The following is a 21,331-nucleotide window of genomic DNA, read 5'->3' as shown; positions in this document are numbered from 1 at the left end:
AGCATGGCATGGAGTCATCAGACTAGCACTGCTCAGGCGTTAAGAGACCCCATGTTGCTCTGATAGTGGCCTTCAGCTCTTCTGAATTGTTGGGTCTAGTGTATTGCATCTTCCTCTTCACAATACCTCATAGATTTTCTATGTGGATAAGGTCAGGTGGGTTTGCTGGCCAATCAAGAACAGGGACACCATGGTCCTTCAACCAGGTACTGGAAGCTTTGAAAAACCTTTTCCTGTTGGAAAATGAAATCTGCATCTCCATGAAGTTGGTCAGTAGCAGGAAGCATGAAGTGCTCTAAAGCTGTCTGGTAGATGGCCCCGTTGACCTTGGACCTCAGAAAACACAATGGACCAACACCAGCAGATGACATGGCACCCCAAACCATCACTGACTGTAGAAACTTTACACTGGACCCCCAGCAACATGAATTCTGTTCCTCTCCTCTCTTCCTCCAGACTTTGGGACCTTGATTTACACACAAAAAGAGCAAAATTTACTTTCATCAGAGAACATAACTAGATCACCCAGCAGCAATCCAGTCTTTAGCCCAGGCAAGACGCTTCTGATGCGGTCTCTTGTTCAAGAGTTGCTTGACACAAGGAATGTGAGAGCTGCAACCTGTCTTGCATACATCTATGTGTGGTGGTTTTTATAGCAGACTCTAGCTGCAGTCCACTCCTGTGAATCTCCCCCACATTTTTACTTATTTTTTTTATTGGTCTTCTTTGATATTCTGAGATACTGAATTTGAGATTTTCATTAGTTCTCAGTTATAATCATTAAAATAAAATTAAAAAAAAATTGCAAATATACCCATCTGTGTGTAATGAGTGAACCTAACATACAAGTTTCACATTTTGAATGTAATTACTGAAATAAATCAAATTTGTCATGACAGGGTATCTGCGGGTCCTTAAAAAGTCTTAAATTTGCTTTTCCAAATTTAAGGCCTTAAAAATCCTTTAAAAATTACAAATAATCCTTAGAGTTTCCAAAGGTCTTAAATTACCAAAGACCCAATAAACAAGATTCTTTTATTTTTGTCAAATTTTTGTGAATTTCTAGTTGGTGTTCAGCATTTTTTGTGTGTACGATGTTGGCGTAAGCGGAACCGTACACGTTCGGTTGGTTGTGAAAGGGGGCTATTTTTAGATGAGCACATTAGCTGGTTATGCTAGTGGGAGTTTGCGCCATGGGGAAGTGCAAGTTTAATGGTAACTGGATGGCTAATCCCACGTTCGCGACGTGGTTAGCACCGGTTCCGGGCAATAGCTGGAAATTATAGCTTCAATTTAATTTTTAAAAAATAGCTTAAATTTGGTCAAAGTGGCCTTAAAAAAGGTCTTAAAAAGTCTTAACCCCCAGAGACCCACGGTGGTAATATTACAACATCAGATTTAAGTCTACAAAAATAAACCTTCCCCTTTTTTTTATTTTTAAAACCACATTTACATTGCTAATAATAGGTCCTTTTGTTCAGTTCTGCAACACTATTGGCTGTTAAAATGTGTAAATAGGCCCGTTTATCTGGCCTCCTAGAACAACATGTGAAAGGTTAAAAAAAGATTTTGCAGTTGTTTTCTAAATTTGGGTCTCTGGGGGTTAAATTTGGCTCCCTTAAACCTGCAGATACCCTGCATGATGTTCTAATTTTATGACCAGCACCTGTAAACTCATGAGAGGCGGGTACTGTTTATTTTCATGAGATTGCATCTTATTTTAAAACTTAAAGCTAGATACTGTTTTAGTATTATGATAAAGAAACCTCAGAGAATGTATTGACCTTAACTGTACATTCTTCCAGAACCCACATCATTTCTAGGATGTAAGGAGTCCGTAATGTGACCTCACCATGAGGGGCTTCTATCCTTTCCATGCTTTATAGTTTTGCCCTTTTTTCAGGCCAATTTGCTGTCCTCCCATCGAAGCCTGGTTTACAGAGTTGAAACGATCGCACTTGGAGACGATCCCTGTGACCGTGGAGAACACGTCACACTCTTCCTCTTTAATGACTGCCTCGAGGTAAAACACATAAACTTCTGACTGCATGCTGGACACTTGGGCATAACCTGCTTTGTCTTGTTAAATTGAAAGGTAAACTCCGTACCATCAAATGCAAAGAAAAAAACGATTATTCTTCAATGCTGACGTTGCAATAAAAATAGCTACATACATACATAAAAATCCTGAATTTATATGAATTCTTGAGTACTTCATAAAAAATACCCTCTTGCGGGGTATCCTTGGGGAAAACACAAGTGCCTTTTTCCTGTTGGCTCACAGTGAGCATGCTTGGTTCGCTGATCTCATCACGATGCCTCTTTAGACACACCAACACTAACTAACCTAAAATCTTATCATGCCCATGTTAATTTCAACCATTTATCTTTTCCATAGAATCAGTATAATCATACAAAACAGTGGATTGTATGGTCTTGTTTAAATATCAATGTTCAGTGTAACATTTCATGAATGTTGCAGAATTTCAACAAAAACGCAGGAAATAATGTTAAAGGCTGCACACACCCTAATAGTGCTTTATTAAAGCGTTTCATGTAAGGATAAACAAAAATCTGTTTATTTATTTTATTTATATAAAATAAGAGCTCCGATTAAAAGTCAATGGCCAGTGTATACCACAGTTTTGAAAGGTCTGTTAAACCCACTAACCGTTCCAACGGTTTAAAATCCTCTTCAGCGCTGTCCGAAAGCTGGCAGCACCAGAAACTCTGCTGTTCCGTGTCTTCGGTCTTTAAAGTGCAGGACAGAGACGGAGAATTAGTGTCAATCACCAGAGCACAACAAAAGGCTCGCTTGCTGATGACTTGACTAATTTAGTCGCTAACGTCAACAAATGAACCTCAAGAGACTGCTTCACAGAGGAGATGAGCAGAACAATTCGGGTTTTCTTCCCTTCGGTAACTCAGTGATCCTGGTATTGTGTGATTGTCTGTGTAAGCAAACCGCTGAGTTGGTTAGTCACTCTCACTTTCTTTTTATGCAAAAATGTAATTATGAAATGACAAAAAAAAAACAGCATCATATTAGCATTTATCTTTTCCATAAAGTTAGTATGATAATACAGCAGATGGTATAGTCTATTTCTTGTGTAAAAATCACTGTTCAATGGAAAAATTGTATTTTGTGTAGAAATTTAAAAACAACACGTTATCAAACATTGTCATCCTGCTAGTGTTGTCAAAAAAATCGATACCTAGATATAAATCGATACTAAAAGTGGTATCTAAATTAGATATTCCATCCCTGTGGAGTCGATATTATGGACTATTATACACAGCCTTCTTCAAGTACACCGACACGCACGACAGCCAGATGCCGTAAAGCAGCCTCCGCCTCCCAGACAAACAGAAGAAGACGCTGCATGGCTACATTGCAATTTCCCACGCGAGTTGTCTCCGATCCAAGTTTTGTCTGCCAAATAAATAAACAAAAACATAAACAGCGAATTTGGGAGACGCTTCACAGCCCAACTTAATTAGCGTACCAAGTCCGACACGTAGTTGTATATTCACGCTTATGTGCTTAAAGGAAACTCCCGTTTATTGCAACCCGGACTTAATTTCTAGCATGCAGTACGTTTGTTTACTCACGCTGACAACTTTGGTGCTACTTGGATTCCCCGACTATTTAGATCCATCGGCGAATCGCCGTCAGTGTATATCCATATAACGGGTGCGGACGGGCACCCATGGTGCAGCCTCGAAATAAGACATTATCTGCACCAAAACATCTCAATGTCGAAAGGTTTTGTTAGGAATCATTAACGTGATTCCGCTGTTCGTTTGGAGCGAGTCTGGGATTTCTAGGCGTGAACAGACTAGCCGCGGCTAATCTAACCGGCGCTTTTAATGACGTCACTGCCGTGTGCCAGTCTGTTTTTATTAAGATTACCGGTAGATGTACCTTTGTCCTACTGAGGAGAAATTAGTTTTCTCCCTTTATTGACCAACAGAGTTGTTCAAAAGTACAGAACAAAACATATGGCATTACATCTTATGACAAAAATGCACCTTAAACAGAGTTTAAGCAGCAAAACATCACTCTGCAAATAGTGTATATATAGTGGGACAAATCATGATTTGAAGTGTTAACTTTCACCAGTTTTTGTATGCACGTTTTAAAAAATGCCGATACTTGAAAGGTTTAAGCACTTTACACACTTAATTCTTAACATTTAATTTTTGCAATATAAATTGAGGAATGTTATTTTTTTGAATAAACTTGTTCAATAAATTGGTGTTTTTAAATAGTATCGAAATCGAGTATCGAGTTTTTTTTTTTTTTTTTTTTTTTACCAGTATCGAATCGAGTTTGAAAATTTAGCATCATGACAACCCTACATCCTGCAACACAGTAAAACAGTGCTACTTTTGACCAAGGTCATACGTTAATATCTCAAATTGGACAATTCCTGCCACAACGTCTTTTCTAAAGTCACCTCTCTTCTCTGATGTTGTGTTTTCATGTGGAAGGGTCAGCTGAGAGTGAAGCTAATGCTAGTTCACCTCCTCCCTGTCCTGATGAGGCTTACCGATTATTTGGGTCAACATGTATTTTCACGTGGTTCCCCTTGATGCTGCCCTGATTGAAAGTAGTTTTTCCAAATCTTCAAAGTTGCTGTGCTATAGGTGTTTAGAGTAGGGCTGTAACTGATGACTATTTTAATAGTCGATCAATGATCATTTCTGAGTAATCAATTATTTCAATCAATACCTGCTTCCTGTAAGTCTACCTCCTACCTGCTGTGGGCTCCAGGCCAGGTCTTACATCCCCTGCTCACGTGTGTCTAGGGATGGGTACCTTTGACATTTGAATCGATCCGGTACTAATTCCCGGTACCTAGGAATCGATACCGGTACTTAACGGTACCAATTTTTGATACTTTTGAGTGTTTAATATTTTAATTATCTTTTTTAATTAAATATATATATTCCTTAATATTTAACCATAATTGATAAATATCACGATAAATAACATACAACTGTTTGTATTTTAACATCGTCCTTGTAGTTTTATAAGCTGATAATTAAACTGAAGCAAACATCTTTACTGTGAACTAAATTTACTGTGTATCTTCATTTCTTATACCGTCCTTTTTCATTCGATTTTTCCTACTGGGAAGTTAGAATTTCCGAGGAGAAAGCGAACGCACCATTAGCTGATAACAATGGTGGCAATGGAAGCTAACATACCAAGCTAACCTTATCTTAAACAGTTTATTTGACTGCTGGAGCAGATTAAAACGATGATGCCTCACACTTAGATCGTTGTCGCTGGTTTCATCTTCACCCGTCGCATGTAGTAAAGTGAAGCCAAACTTTAGAGCGCGTTCATGTTCTTCTAGTCGGAATTTCGGAGTTCCGAGGAGAAAGCGAACGCACCATTAGCGGAACGGAAGCTAACAAATCAAGCTAATGTTATCTTAAACATTTTATTTACCTACTGAAGCAGATTAAGATGAGGATGTCTCACTTAGATCGTTGTCGCTGGTTTCATCATCACCCAGTTACCCATCACATTTAGTGAAGTGGACCCAAGCTTTAGCGTGCGTTCTTTCTACCATGCTGCTCTGTTTACAACTGGCTCGCAGCGACCGAAGACATAACGCTCTTGCGCATGCACAGCTGTCTAGGCAAGTTCTCGTTATCAAGGACGGGTACCGAAACGAGGCACCGTTTCAAATGAAGTGAATCGGTGCTCGGTCAGTACTGTGGAATTCGGTCGGTACCTTAAAAAGTACAGAATTCGGTACCCATCCCTACGTGTATCCACCTGTGAATATCACCCTGAGTCTCTGCATTAATATACTTTTAATGTCCAGTGAAACTAAACAATTTAAAACTAGTTGGAGAAGGTTTACTATCAATTTACTCTAATAACAGACATACACAAACTGCATAGGGACTCCTATTTATTATAACTTCACAACACAATAGCAAAAGATGTCTACCTTACCATGAGACCTAGGCCTAATATCAGCATTATTAAAATGTGTCGCTCTAACTTCACTCACTAAGCCTTATATCTAGTGAGTCTGGACCACAGCAGCAGGGTGATTGTGTTTTAGATGCGTGTGCATTGCTGTGGTGCTGCTGTAGAAAGAAGCTCTGCTTGGGACACTGAAGTGTTTTCAGACCGTCTGTTTTCATTTTCTAACATCTTTTGTCTTACTCATCCATTTTCCATTGCACCGATGCTTGTGTTTGTTTTACACCGACCAATTCCTGCTGCCCTGGTTTAGTGTTGAGTGTGTAATTTTCCCACAGCGCATCTGTGCCTCAGCTCACCGCCACATTTCGTCTCTGCGCTAATCTGTTTGATCAGGTGTACGGGAAGGCATCTTTTCAATGCAATTGTCTTAATTCGTTTTTTTTATATTGTGTTTCCTAAAACCTGACGTAGTAGTGTAAAGAACGGCCTCCTTTCTTTGTAAAGGAAGTCTCTGTAACTTGTGTCGGCCTCATCATGGAGGGAAATGTCCGTAACGCTTTAGAGTAACTGGCCAAGTGGAGGAAGAAAGGCACCAAGTCCAAATGTAATGTATCCTTCCAACTAGCTGATAGAAATAAAGTCTGTAAAACTGTAATTCTTGAAGTGTTTTTGATAATGTGTCTGCATAGATGCAGTTTTCTGAAGGATTCACAGATCCAAACTAAATCTGACAATACTCGGGTACAAAGACTGGACTTCTTAGGTGTGTTCTTGCTGTGTCGTGGTTCTAATTCCATGCTTTTGTTCTTTTTAAACACAAACAGTTTTGTTTACCTGTTTTGTAGCTACAGTTTCGCCAGGAAAAAGACTGGGCTGCTTTGCTTTTATTATTATTATTATTTATACGTTTTGATGCACACTTCTTGGTATGAGTCCCTGAGTCAGGCTCGTCACTAGTCACAGGAAGTGTGTGTTAATTAGAGCGGGGTCAGCAGAAGCATGTGGCAAGTGGTGAAGGAGACTAGATGAGAGGCTGTGCTGATTCAGGAGTGTCAGTGACACCTTCTTCTAGTCAGCTTGTGTGTGTTTAGCACACACACACACACCCTGACAGTGTTTTGTATGTACATAGTTGTTTTAGAATGGGAGGTTCTGCTGTAGTCCTCAATCATCAGGAACCATTCGTTACATTTGAACCTATAATCCAGTGTTTTATTTTGTCCTTTGCAATGTCTCCTTCCCTCTCTGTCGTCCATCTTTTTTGTCCTCGGCTCCTAATTAATGTGACATTAATGAGTTGCACTGTTTACCTCAATGAGAGCATCATTGATTTATTGCCAAGTAACCAATTGCACCTTTGCCCACACACACAACCTCATACACCCAACTTTAGCCAGCTCACTCTGCTTGCACCCAGATTTAAATTTACTGCCTCTGTTTATTTGTGCATCTCTGCAGATTGCAAGGAAGCGACACAAGGTGATCAATACGTTTAAGAGTCCTCTGGGACAGACGAGGCCTCCTCCCCCACTGAAGCACATCGCTCTGATGCCTCTGTCTCAGATCCGGAGGGTACTGGACCTGAAGGACACGGATGGTAACAACTCAAAAATCTAAAAGTGACATTTGTAGCTTTTCGTCAAGTAGCTGATCCAGAAATAACATCACAAATTTAAAACTAGCTTATTTTCCCAAGCCGTCATTATTTACAACGTTGATATTTTCAATGATTTTTGTGAAAATTGAATATGACAGTGGGGACTGGGAATATTTACTGCTGGATTATGGGCTCGACACACGGGAGGCGACAAACGACCGCGATCAGCGAAATTTGTCGCTGTCGCTTTTATTACCTGACACACGGGAGGCGACCCGCGGCAGCTGCAAAGCCGTCGACGCGTTCTGTTCCATGGCGAAATCGAAACTTCTGTTGGTTTGTTTGGCTGTGTCAGGTTGGAGGGAATTGAGGTTATTTAAGCGGTTCAGAGTTAAAAAAGCGGTAGATATGATGTTTCACAAGGTGCTGCTAGAGTTATGTGAAATCTTCTGATTTTACTATATAAAACATAACAATAATCAACTTTTCCTCCATGTTTGCTCGGAGGTGTACGGAGCATCCTGTCCGCTCATTCATTGGTCAGTGAATGAAACCTCCGTTGATTGGTCGTCGTCCGAGCGACAGCGATGAAAAGTTGAAAATGTTTCAACTTTCTGGGATCGCGTCGCTGGGTCGCCTGTGCACGACACGTGCACGAGCGCAAAATTTCACACGCACGTTTTTCACGTTTCGCTTGGTAGGAGGGAGACCCGCGATTATCGCTTTGTCGCGCACGTCTCTTTGAAAATGAATGGAGGAGAGGCGATGTCGCCTCCCGTGTGTCGAGCCCATTAGTCTCCAGAGTCAAATAATTTAGTTAAAATTGGGATTGGAAATGTTGTCTTATTTACTGAAGTTCTTATTCAACTAGAGAAATACAAGATGGCAATTAGAATGAAAAATAAGATATTTTTGTTTGACATTATTGAAATAAAATGCTTTAGGAGTCCAAGGTTACTCGCAGGTATTGTAATATACGGAAACCCCCGATGATTTTGTCCAAACAAGCAAAAGAGCAGGAAACGACTCGGGTGAAGAAACATTTTCCAAAACCAGGTAGAAGAAAAAAAAAAAACCTTATTAAAAGTTATTCTTCATATTTATTTGTATTTTCGTTTGCTCAGACTTTAAAAGTAGAATTGAATATTTTCACTGAAATGAAGCAAAAATGGATCCGATTAGAACTTTTGGGATAGAAAACGTGGGAATAAGAAGATTTTTTTCTAACAGTAATTATGTCTTTTATAAGGCCTGATCTTTGCATCAGTTCTTTTTTTTTAACGATGTTTTGTCTTCTCTCCCTTTCCTTTGCTTATTTTAGCCACTCTTAGTCTGCACAGCCTTCTGTCCCAGTCTTCCTCTCACTCTCGTTTGCTTCTGCTCCTCAGAGTGTGCGAACGCATTCGCCTTGGTGGTTCGCCCTCCGACTGAACAGGAGAACTTGTTGTTCAGCTTCCAGCTGGTTGGAGAGGAAACGGTTAAAAACGCCTGGCTGCGTACACTTTGTCGTCATGTTGCCAACACCATCTGCAGGGCTGATGCGGTGAGAAGTCACACACACACACACGAGGGGGGTCGGGGTGCAAAGTCTGACACACGAATGAAAAGGAATAACGTTACTCCGTCTTTGACGGCAAGAATTTTTACAAAATGTGATCATTTTCTGTCCAAAAACAGATGAATTGCGCCACACTTCTGTTTCCTACATCAGAAGAGTAGAAAACCTTTTAGATGTAATCATAAATGGTCTGACACAAGTTTGTGTTCTCTCATTGCTCAAATTAGATAAATCCTTGTAAACATTCAAGTGGAGATGGAAAATGTCAGCTTCAGAGCCAATAGGGCTGCTGGACTGGGGATTGTATTTATTATGGTCAGCGTTGAAATCGTTAATTTTTAACATCATTATTTGCACTGTCCATAGTTCATGTTGTAAAGACACAACAGGTGGCAGGTGACAAGACCAAATTTGCTATATCAGTCCAGACTACTGGATTTGTAGGGTAAGAAATGCGTCAAAAATGACGATCAACCGGTTACTCGAAGAAACGTCTCCGAATGTATGTGCACAACACCGTTTTAGTGCGAATGCAAACATTTACCAGATTATTTTGTGTTCTGGTTTATCTAAATGCATCAAACTCATGATCAGCATTTCGCCACCCTGCAGGACGACAACCTGAACTGAGCAGCCTGCAGACTCAGCTGTGACCCAGCCGCTGGAATCGGACTCCACAAAAGCAACAGAATAAACGAATATATGTTTTTGGCATAGATGAGGCTAAATAATAATTTAAAATGTATTTAGTTTTTCTTAATATTATTTATTTAATTTACAGGATGTTCCGTCGTCACTAAATGGACGCTTTTTCTTAATTTTGGTTTCAGGGTATCGCGGGTCCTTAAAAAGCCTTAAATTTGCTTTTCCAAATTTAAGGCCTTAAAAATCCTTAAAAATGACAAATAATCCTTAAATACAGTTCCCAAAGGTCTTAAATTACCAAAGACCCAATAAACAAGATATCTTTATTTCTATAAAAACATTTTGAATTTCTGGTTAGTGTTCAGCATTTAATGGGTATCATATTTGCGTAAGCGGAACTGTATACATTCAGTTGGTTGTGAACGGGGGCTATTTTTAGATGAACACATTAGCTGGTTAAGCTAGTGGGAGCTTGCATCATGGGGAAGTGCAAGTTTAATGGTAACTGGATGGCTAATCCCATGTTCGCGACATGGTTAGCACCGGTTTCAGGCAATAGCTGGAAATTATAGCTTAAATTTAATTTAAAAAAATTGCTTAAATTTGGTCAAAGTGGCCTTAAAAAATGTCTTAAAAAGTCTTAAATTTGGCTACTTTAAACCTGCAGATACCCTGTGGTTTACAAAAATGAAGAATAGCAAGTTTTTTTTTTGCTGTTGATAAACAGGAGGTGTAAATATTAGCCACATGTGCTTGGGGATAACACATTGGTGCTGTGTCGATCACATGCATTACATGTAATGCAAAGGCAGCTGTAGTTATCAGAAGAAGCAGCAGGGGGCGATGCTGTTCTCTAGTCTGCCTGCTGCTGCACAGCTGCATGTCTAATTCGTTTTCACCGAGGCGGTGCTGCGGTGTGAATACCAACGAGATGGAGCCGTGCTTGCTAAAAACCCTCCACTAGACGAGGGGCAGAGACGAATTTAAAACTGTATCTGAATTTTCTTACATGCTTCAAATAGTAGCATTTTTTTTTTCCTCAAAAAGAGCTTCGTCTTTATCTGCACCAATCCCACCCTTCAGCTTTAGATGTGTTGTATTAACTTTGGAAGTGTGTTACTTTTTGTGATCCTTGTAACCAGGAGGATCTCATTCAGTGCACAGACCCAGACTCACTGCAGGTCAGCACGAAGGATATGGACAGCACGCTGAGCAAAGCATCCAGAGTGATCAAGAAGACCTCTAAAAAGGTAATAGGTCTGTGCAAATGTAATTGCATCATCTATTGGGTGGACCAGACACTGGGCCGAATGTAACACCAGCTAGTTCCAAAACTCCTCTCCTGTTTTAAGAGCACACACACATTCTAACCATTTCCTGAAATGTTCAGCTCTTCACCCTTTGAGCTTGGGCTCAAATTTATGATTGAGTCTGAAACGATGTTGCTGTTTGTTTCCTGATAATGACTTCAAATCGCAGCAAAATGGAGCAGCGTCTCGTCTCACGTTTGGAGGATGTAGTTCCTGCATCCATGAGTGCTATCCAGCGTACCGTAGAGTTTGGGATTCCCTAAGAGAGAAAATATTTGAAGGTCAAACAGAAAACTTTTCAGAGGGAACTGAAGGCAAAAATCAATGAGAGCTGTCAGAAAATGACTCCCAAGAGATAGAGTTCAGTGGGGTCCTGGTCTAAGAGGTGTTTGCAGGGAAAATGTTGTCCAATCAACCACTCATTCAGGGGACATCAGATGGGACAAAATCCAGGACCACAGTTTTTGAAACTTGATTGTAAATTTGATCCTAAACAAGATGATCTGACGCTAGGTTGTCAGACTAGACTGAATTATCTCCTCAACATTTAGAGTTGCAATTACTCAAATCCAGGGGCGGATTAAGGACTGAAGAACATCCGGGGCTTAACACGCGCACGCGCGCACACACACACACGTGACACGCACTAGTCAACATCATATTTTATTTATTGTTATTTATTTATTGAGAACCTCATTAGCTCACACCATAGTGTGGAGCTATTCTTCCTGAGGTCTCTTTCAATTTCATTACAAATATCATATATGTCTTGTACCACATAATTACCACATAATTTTTAATCTGAAGCTACATATTAAGCATTTTCAGGGCAGAGTATTGTTCCTGTTAGTGTTTAGTGTGAGATGATAGTAAATATTCCCGTTCTTTCTCCAACAACTTTACCTGATAGTAAGCTAACTTTAGGCAAACCAGCAGCACAACAAATATTTTCAAATAAGACTCACAAACCTGAGTCAGCACCAGTCTCATCAGAGCTGGGGTTCTGTCGTTGGACTTTTGGTCTAAAAAACGTCCTTATGTCCATCTTCACTCATGCGTTTCAGGCAGAGAGTGTAGAAGAAGCCGGCTGCTGAAGGGCTTCTTCTTCAGTGGTGGAGGCTCAGGCAGGCTGTATACAAACTACTGCCAGCTGCGCCCTCTCTGTTGGACTTTGGTACTGCATGTTACTTCCACGATTTAGATCCGGGGCTTTCCAGGAAACATCCGGGGCTTCAGCCCAAGTAGCCGGGCCTAACGCCGCCCCTGCTCAAATCACACTCTTCAACACAAGACCTTTAGATACTCCTTAATTTATTTATTTATTTTTTCAATCTGCACAGAACCTTAAATATGTGGCATTGCAAACTTTTAAAGCCACATGCACACCTCGCATGTTTTATTTGTTCTCGTGGACCCTTGGTACCCCAGACCACGTAAATCCCACATCTTTTACTAGCTCACAGGCCTTTTTTCTGGGGTCGTGAAAACATTTCACCTTTATCCAGAAAGCGTGTCCCTGCTCTATGTCAGCAGCAATACTCTGTTGTGTTTTAGGTTGACAAGCTTTCCTTAGGGATCGCTTACCTTGCAGATGGCTGGGATGAAACATCTTTTGGCTCAACTAATAATTAACAGATGAGATTTTCTTTAAACCTGTCAGTAAATGCACTATTGGAAAGCACCCCCCCCCCCCACACACACACACACACACACACACACACACACAAACTACATAAAATCTTCTGTTTTAAGGCTGTGAGAGTGGGGAATAGATACACAGACCTCTGCAATTCCAATTTTTTTTCTTTTAGACCCACAATGAGGTAGAAAAATAAATAAATACAAATGTATTCCAGCTTTTGCTGGTGTTTCCTTAATTTCATTAGGTTGATTTCAGGATTCTTTTGATCTGTGTTGTTTTGATTCATTAAGTAGATTGGTGAATTAGCATCTCTTATAATTTATTTGTTAAAGTTTGCATTTGGTTACTGCTGAAGCTCACTAAACTCATCTATTACAAGGTAATGACTGCTCAAAAACTTTGCTCAAACATAGTACGACATGTTATCAGTAAAAGGTTTGACTGGTCTTACTGGGATTATTGTGATAACTTGGCTGCATTTTAGACTAGTTTTAAATTAATTTATTTTCATGCAGAAAATCAGAAAATTAAGTGGTCAAATATGGTAAAAGAAATCCCAAAATAAAACAAATGAACAAGTTAAATAAACATTGTTTTTTAATAGTATAGATAATTATAAGACGCTTTAGAATAATCTAGATAATTTTAGAACATATCACTGTTCAATAATACAGAATATATCACAATTATTAAACAATGGTTAATTTTTATAAAACGGATCACTGTTGAATATTTTAAAAGGTTATTGAACAATAGATACTATTTCTGATCAAATCTACATCATTAGAATATTTTATATTTGAATATCTGCCTCAATGTCATCGTCCTCCTGTTCATCATCATCATTGATGGTGAGATTGGCTGGCACAGTAACTGTCCTCCATTTTCCATAGAAAACACGCGCAGTCTGACAGCAGCATTGTGACATCATATGGTATTCGCTAATGTCATCAGGCCAATAGAAATGGCAGATTTAAATACAGATGTGGTGCAGAGGTTTTACCTAAAAAAGGTGCAACACTGACAGTTTTGGGCAGAACATTTAAATTTGAACTAAGATGCACTAAAGTGCCAATTTAGTGACTAAACATGTCTACAGCACGATTAGACACTCATTTATACAGTTTATCAGCAAATAAAAGTTGATTTGAGGTGACTTGCTATTTAAATACTCTTTCTCATAATTGGATTCACCTGTGTATGGTCATGATCACTCGGCTTACCACACCAAATTTTAGTTCCAATAATTAGTTCAAAAGTTTTTGGAATCAATAAAACGACAACAGTGCCTAAATGAATGCGCCTGCCTAATTTTGTGTAAACAATAATTGCACACATTCTGTAAATCCTATAGATGTTGTTTCACTTCTCAAACATTACTGTGTTTGTCTCCTCTGATATATTTAACAGAAAATTTTTTATCGTAGCAGCCAACTATTTATACAGGAAAATCATGAAGATGAACCAGGCTACTCAAATGTTTGCATCCCACTGTAACATAGATATGACACAAATCCATGCATCTATATTCTTTGTTAGGAGGCTCTTGTTAATGTTTAAACAAAACTGTCAGAATCATGGGATTATGTATGCACACTGATGATTGCTGTAGCGTTATGGATTTATGCTCTTTTATGAAAGAGAAACCATGCTACGTATTAATTCGGAATATTAATTTTAATAAATCAATAACCAAATTTTATATTGTTCAGAAGACTCAAAGGTTGTTTTCATCCATAAACTGCCGATAATATCTGAGTGTCTGTGTTTCAGTTCAATGAGGAAACAAGTTTGAAGGATTAAAAGTTTTAATTCTTCAAATTAAACTAATGATTTTGAAAATTGACAAACAGGAAATAACAATCACATTGGCAACTTTGTGGGACAATCTTTTAACAGTTTATATGCTGTTCTTGCTCAAATAGACCTTCTGGTGAATTTATGAAGATTGAGAATGTTGTGACATGAATGCGTGTGTGAGTCTGATTTTGCTTCAAGAAGAAACAGGTGTCTGAGTGAAGTGATGGTTTGGATAAACTTAGGTCTTATCAGAGAACTGCATCAAACGCTAAAACCGTGCTCTGTCTCACCGAACTCTTGTGGACCCTCTTTCGGATCCGGGCCGTGGAGGATGTTGTGGTTCATCCAGATGACACCGGCGGCTGACAGGAGACATAGGTGTCGAACGGAACCGGTCCAGAGTTGCCCTCGGTACACGTGGATGGTAGAGCGTTTTATCGATGCGCTTTCTTAAGTTAATTCACTCAGAAATCAAAAGACTCGGTAATGAGTCTTCGTTAGAAGTCGCGATTCAGCTATTCTGCCTGGCTTGGCAGAAACAGCGTGAAAGGGGGGAAGAACGAGCCAACAGGCTCTGCCCCCCCTTTGGTTTTCAGGTCTGTTCTCTCTCGTTGTCCAACCCGAACTGAATCAAAAGACTGAAAACTTACCAAAAACCTTTCTCTTCTCAAAGCAAAACATGTGCGTCATCAAATGTGTCTGGAGTTTACTGTGGGCAAGATGTGTGTGGGTGTGTGTGCTTGAGTGTGAAGGTCAGTACCACACATTCAACATTATCTACTTAAGTGTGGATTCATTAATCCATTATAATTACCCCAAAGCATACTAGTCATTCATTTGATTAAACACATTTATAATGAGCAAAATGATAATGGTTACTTTAACATTAAAATCAAGAAAAAGAAGTTTAAACTTTATGTTTTGACTTGGTCTGGGTACAACTCATGTAAACACATCTTCTGGTAGACTGCAGGTGGCTGATGTTATGGTTTCCTCCCAGACTCGCTGGCGTTCAGGTCTTAATCTGTGGGTGAAAGTTCTCAGCGACCCAGCTATGACCCAGCTGAGTCCAACACCACCATTGTGACAGAAAACTCATATTTCCTCACGTTACATTGCAAACATTGAGTGCGTTTACATGCGGCCAGTAACCCTTTTAAAACCCGAATATTCACAATAACCCGGTTCCGCAGGTCCTTGTAAACACCGCCAAAAACCCGGATATGCTCATAACCGGGTTTTTTAAAACCCGGTTACTACACCTGGGGTAACCCTTTTCTAACCCGAATGTTTGGTCGTGTAAACGCATATCGGGATATCCCCATCAAAGCGTGTGTTCTGCGCATGCTCTGTTCGCAAGGAATCTTGGTCTTTTGAGTAGCGAGACGTCTTGTATGCGCCAGAACACCGGAAGTAAACAACAAGTTGGGAGCAACATGGCGAGTCGCGGCACAGCACCACACTTTCGGAGTGACGAGGAAACTAAAGCACAAACAAACACGGTCGCTATCTCTTCCGAACTGGGAAACATGTTGTTGTTTTCACGGATACCAGAACAAGAACCGGAAATGAGGCATATTGCGTCTGGACGTAGTCCACACGTCCTGACGCTACCCCAACGTCTGCATTTAAATCGGGTTATGCAAGTTAGAGGTAACTCTTTCTATTTATGCTTGTAAACGGGTTATTCTGATCAACTCAGAAACCCGAATATCGACCTTAACCCCATCATAACCCGGATATTGGCTGCATGTAAACGTAGTGATTATCATTATAGAATGATGAAATCATAAATTATCAGATGTTTTTGTTTGTATTTCTTTGTCTTTTGTAATCATAATTAACTTCATTGTATTTCTAAATTAGACTGCCGTGTTTGACTTCGGCAGCTCATGAATTTTGCGGTGTTATAATAATGTAGAACGGTAATGAATTAACTAAAGGTTGTGTGGATGCTGCAACGACGGGCCGTTTCTGAGTGTGGCTTAAAATGAAGTGAATGAAAGTCAAACTCTTTCCATGGAGAATTTGCTTTGTCTGACTCAAATGTGTAATAGTATTTAATTTTTCCCTTGTGTGTTTTAGGTGACCAGGGCATTTTCTTTTTCCAAAACCCCCAAACGGGTCATCCAGAGAGCCTTTTTGGCCAACAGCACTCCAGATGAGAAAAGCAAAAGGCTGAGCTGTGAAAACCGTGCCTGCAGCAGCTCCACGCTGGCCGTAAGTTTTTACAAGTTAGAGGAAATAATCAGCCTCTAAGTGGAATAGTTATGTATAATGTAGTGCTGCTATTTAAATGGCTGCATATTGGTTTTAATTTTGTGTGCCTCATCGTGTCACTCGGCCATATAAAGATGCAGTTGTGGTTTGATGTTTACATATCCTGAGAAAATAGAAAAATCAGAACAAAATATCTTCAGCTCCAATTTTACTTTGGTTGGATTTTCATCTAGGAGACAACCCCCCCCCCCCCCCCCCCACACACACACACACACATTAAACTATATTTGTTGGTACCTTAAGTTACGTAATGATCCTTCCCAGCTCTTAATCATCAGCTTGTCGCAGAAAATTTTTTAAATAATTTTTCTCGGGGTTTTAGCAGAATTTTTGTGTTTTTGTGCAGAGCTGTAAAAATAATCCCTTCAGATTTCTGATGCTTTATCTTCTTGCCACAGAAGTTTCAAATTGGCAAACAAATCTCAACGTCAGGCAACGATAACCCGAGTAAATCCTAAAATCACTTATCAAATGATGGTTTTATTTACTAAAGAGAAAATATTATCCTAACAAGAAAGTCCTATGTAATAAAAAAATGTAATTGTCCCTTTATTATACTATGATTAACTGTCAATGTTGGGAGTAACGTGGTACAAAAGTAATTAATTACTGTAATGCACTGCTTTTTGCTGTAATGTGGTAATGTAAGGCATTACAGGGAAAGAAAATGGTAATATTTACTCGGTACAATTGTCAGTAACGCGGTAATTACAATGCATTTTTAAACCCAGAATCAAGACGTGGGTTTCCTAAAAATTCAAATTGCGGGAAGCCTGGAAAAAAAGATCCAGTATCCACATATATGACATCATTTATGGACTCAGCTTTGCGGGCATTCTATGAGCAGAGAGGACGCAGCGGTAACGGCTCAAATACTCCAGCTGCGTCCTGCGCGCGGCCGCTGTTATATTCACAAAATCGCTCCACCAAAACAAATTAAATAGTTTGCGATCGTTCATATCAGCCCATATTCTCTGGTACTTCATGTACTTTTCAGCTGAGTTCATAATCTGTGCCCCGGTGATTTCAACTCATTGCTGCTGGAGCGCAGCGCATGTTAAGCTTTTTTAATATATTTATTTTTTTACGTTCGGTAGATCCCTTTGGCTGATTAGTTAGAAAGTAGGAAATCTAGGAAACAGTTTTTCTGGAAGACGGAGAAAACATGCAGCATGCAGGAAGGTTAGAGAGAGAAAGGGCCGGAAATTATTCAAATAAAATCAAGAAAACAAAACAAAGTGCTTGAAAAGAAAAAAAGTAGGCAGATTTATCCCCAATACACATTTTTACCAGTGAAAAGCAATAATATATAAGCATTTAATATTTATACATGTGATAGAATCAGATCACCCCAGAAGTCAGTCCCACATCCAGGGCCGTATCAAGGCATTTGGGGACCAAGGCAAATATATGCTTGGAGCCCCCACCACCTCACTCCCTGCTCAGTTAATATAAGATGGCAGCATGCTGAGAGTACAGATTGTTGTTGCTTTTATTTAATAAACAATCATTTTAAAGCACTGTTATTATATCTGACTGTTTTTAACAGCAATCCTAGCTCAGACACCACATCACCTTCCACATATATGTCATGAGCTCACTGAGCGTCAGATTACCAGAATCATATTGAAGTTGTTTTGGTGAAAGTAACTTAAAGTAATGCAAAAGTCGTGTAATGCCTTACATTTTAAAATTAGTACTATTGTAATGTAATGAATTACTTTAAAATGAAGGTAACAAGTAATAAATAATGCATTACAGTTTTGAAGTAACTTGCCCAACGCTGTTAACTGTGATAAACCACATGGTTTGGTCAGCTGAGTTCAGCTCGACTTGGTCCAAAAATGGCATCATGGGAGAGTTCCAAAGCCCAAATCTCTGCTAACTAATGGCAACACACAGGCTCGTTGGCTGTTTACCAAATTAAAACCATCCTGTGGGCTGACGAAAGCAGAACGTTTTGGAGTGTGTGTGTCTCGTCACATCTGGAGTAAAATTCACACCGTCGTTAAAGCTACAATTAGAAAAACAAGTTAGCTTAAAACATTTTTCATGCATCTTAACAACGTTCTAACGTAGCATAGCTATAAATATATTGTGGAGATTTAAAAAAATATTAAAGTGGTTTTTCTGCATTTGTCTAAAAATTCCACCAATAACACGTTTCAGACTGAAAGCAACTGTTGGTCCATCCGTTGTCCGTCTCGACAAACTGCCGCACTTCCCTGGGTCCTCCATAAATTAAGCTCATGTATTTAACAACACAACACCACTGGTGTAAGAGGTTCTCTGCGTAATAATATCAGAGCTCTATTTGTGTGGTGGGCCAATCACAGTTCTCTATTGGTCTGGTGGGCGGGATGAAGTGGCGGGGCGAAACAACAAAGATGGCTACCGCTCATTTGAAACGGCTTTGGCATCTTCTTTTAGACCGTTTAGACTTGGGAAGGCCCCACCTTCAAAATCTCAGAAAATTTGAATATTATATCAAATTAAAGATTTTTTTTTTTAAACGGAGAAATGTCGGGCAACTGATAATTTATATATATTATTTTCAGCATGCGTCCAACTGGCCCAGCTGGTTTGTGCTGGGTTAGCTCTGGTTTTTCAGTTCCACAGCTCACTTTGTACCAGTTTTTTCATTCCCTTCACAAAAATATCTGGCTTACCAGGATCGTGTCATTTTAGATATTGTACATAGTATTGTACACACAATATTATTTTCTTAATATTCTGTAAATGTTTTGAGAAAGCTATAACGCTTGTGTTTAGACATACAATGAACATATTAAGAGTCAACGGTACAATTAATTGTGATTTGTCTATGCAAGCCAAAAGTCTGACTGATATTTTTACCAACCTTGTGCCGGTCTTATTAATGATCTTTACACATCTGCTCCATGTGTCTGCCTCCTGTCTTGTACTTCAGATGTCTCGTTCTGCCTCCACATTCACTTTGAACGGTTGTGCCATATCCAGTGCTGTGGTGCAGCGTTCGAACTCTCTGGACCAAACCCCTGTCAGAACCATGGTCCCTGTGTGTATATGTACTCCCTGTACACCAGCCACAAGCCCCGCCCACAGCCCCCCCTTCCAGACTGACTCAGAATCCAGCAAATTCCTCAACTTGAATCATTGCTCGACTGTTCAACCACCCAATTCCAACACTCACGTGCCAATTGCGATCCAGCCTAATGTAAACCCTCCCAGTCCTCAGAAACCCACCTCTGTGACGTGGCCCACATCCACATCTGATCGTGTAGTCCAAAGTTCCATCCAGCTCCAGATTTCCAAGTCAAAGTCTAGTCATGATGTGTTCAGACCTCTGCCCTCTGGTGCTCACCAGTCAAGACCCCCAGGCCTTCAGCCTGTTGATGTAAAGATCAGAACATTTTCTGAGTCATACAGGAATCCTACAGTACCTTTGGACCCACGCCAGGCTGTCCTAACCAGTCCTCGCAGAGAGACTTTGATATAAACCATCGCTGAGTTCAGTCCTGAAGTCTCATGTGAGCAAATATAACTGTTTTGTTGTCCTAGTCGAGGGTGCACTGATGTTTCTAATCTAAAAGTAAACCTCACCTTGAGCTGTTTGTTTTGTAACGTCCCAACACCACTGGTGCATTTCTAGTCCCAAATCAACTCCTTAGAAGCTAAGACCCTACAACAAAGATGGATCAAACAAAGATATCCTCAGCTCCAAATTAGAGCTTCGCTGGATTTAAAGGGACTGATAACTTTTTGACTACTGGCATTTGGCTCCAATCTAGAAAGGGCAGAGATTTTAAGGGTTGATTTGGAGTAGTGGTTCAGTTTAATGTACCTGGGCTACTAATTGGTGGTGGGAGTTGAGGCCATCAGCTGGACACATTCACTAGGTGAGTGCTAGTGCTAAAGAAATAAAGTTTAATCTGACCAACCGTAATCTTTAATAATGACTTTTGTCTTCCTAACACATTTGGGTTTCTCAGTTTGTTGTAAAACCACTTCAGTGTGACACTGGCAGTAAAAAAAAAGCACATTTCTATGATTTGCGCTTTAACACAAAGGACCGAGGTAAACCGCACCTTTAATAAAACACCTGTAGGGATTATGCAGTGCACATGTTCCTTCTTGAAGTCAAGCTAGAGAGTTGGTAAATCTCTGTATTGGTAAAGGTGGTTTGTCTTTATTAGTTAAGCTAATATTGATAAAGCAGGGCTGCTCTGAGAACCTATTTTAATTTTGGTCATGATATTTAAATTAAGCACAGTGTAAAAAATGAGTTCCACTTGTTTGGCTTTTCAAAATAAATCACAGGGTCAAATGGAACCAGGTATTTTTGGGCCATTCCCATCTGTACCGGGTCGGCCCGGGCCGGGTAGCGTAGGTTGTTTACATATCTGGGTGGCCTGGTATTTTTCCGGGCCAACCAAGGCTCATTCTCAGCCCTCTTCTCGAGGGGGTCTGCTTCAGGCCGACCAGGGCCAACACACCCACTGCTGACAGCAAACTCACACCTTCCATTAGAGCAAGCCTCTGATTGGTGGGTAGAATCAGCCCACAT

At 39.9% G+C, this 21,331-nt stretch overlaps 1 protein-coding gene and 1 long non-coding RNA gene across 7 annotated transcripts in view; one reads left to right on the top strand and one right to left on the bottom strand.

Annotated features, from left to right (window-relative positions):
• ect2 (epithelial cell transforming 2) overlaps positions 1-21,331 on the top strand; it is a 77,686-nt gene that overhangs the window by 52,246 nt on the left and 4,109 nt on the right. For 4 of the 6 annotated variants that reach the window (XM_054749614.2, XM_070545855.1, XM_070545856.1 and 1 more), the window contains 6 exons: positions 1,904-2,023; positions 7,412-7,550; positions 8,939-9,093; positions 10,896-11,003; positions 16,591-16,725; positions 19,715-20,294. In XM_054749614.2, coding sequence (XP_054605589.1) covers positions 1,904-2,023; positions 7,412-7,550; positions 8,939-9,093; positions 10,896-11,003; positions 16,591-16,725; positions 19,715-20,263 — 1,206 coding nt within the window. In that variant the 3' untranslated portion in view covers positions 20,264-20,294. The remainder of the gene's footprint in view (positions 1-1,903; positions 2,024-7,411; positions 7,551-8,938; positions 9,094-10,895; positions 11,004-16,590; positions 16,726-19,714; positions 20,295-21,331) is intronic. The other 2 variants (XM_054749618.2, XM_054749617.2) reach the window with 1 other exon arrangement.
• LOC129166607 (uncharacterized) lies at positions 345-19,757 on the bottom strand. Its single transcript, XR_008565597.2, has 3 exons — positions 19,646-19,757; positions 2,672-2,751; positions 345-466 (listed from the first exon to the last, which is right to left on the bottom strand). It is a non-coding gene; the product is annotated as an uncharacterized lncRNA (long non-coding RNA).

The sequence above is a fragment of the Nothobranchius furzeri genome, chromosome 16 (assembly GCF_043380555.1).
Source record: "Nothobranchius furzeri strain GRZ-AD chromosome 16, NfurGRZ-RIMD1, whole genome shotgun sequence".
Taxonomy (NCBI): Eukaryota; Metazoa; Chordata; class Actinopteri; order Cyprinodontiformes; family Nothobranchiidae; genus Nothobranchius; species Nothobranchius furzeri.
The sequence above is the reverse complement of the archived record's forward strand: the minus strand, read 5'-3'. Positions and strand labels throughout refer to the sequence as shown.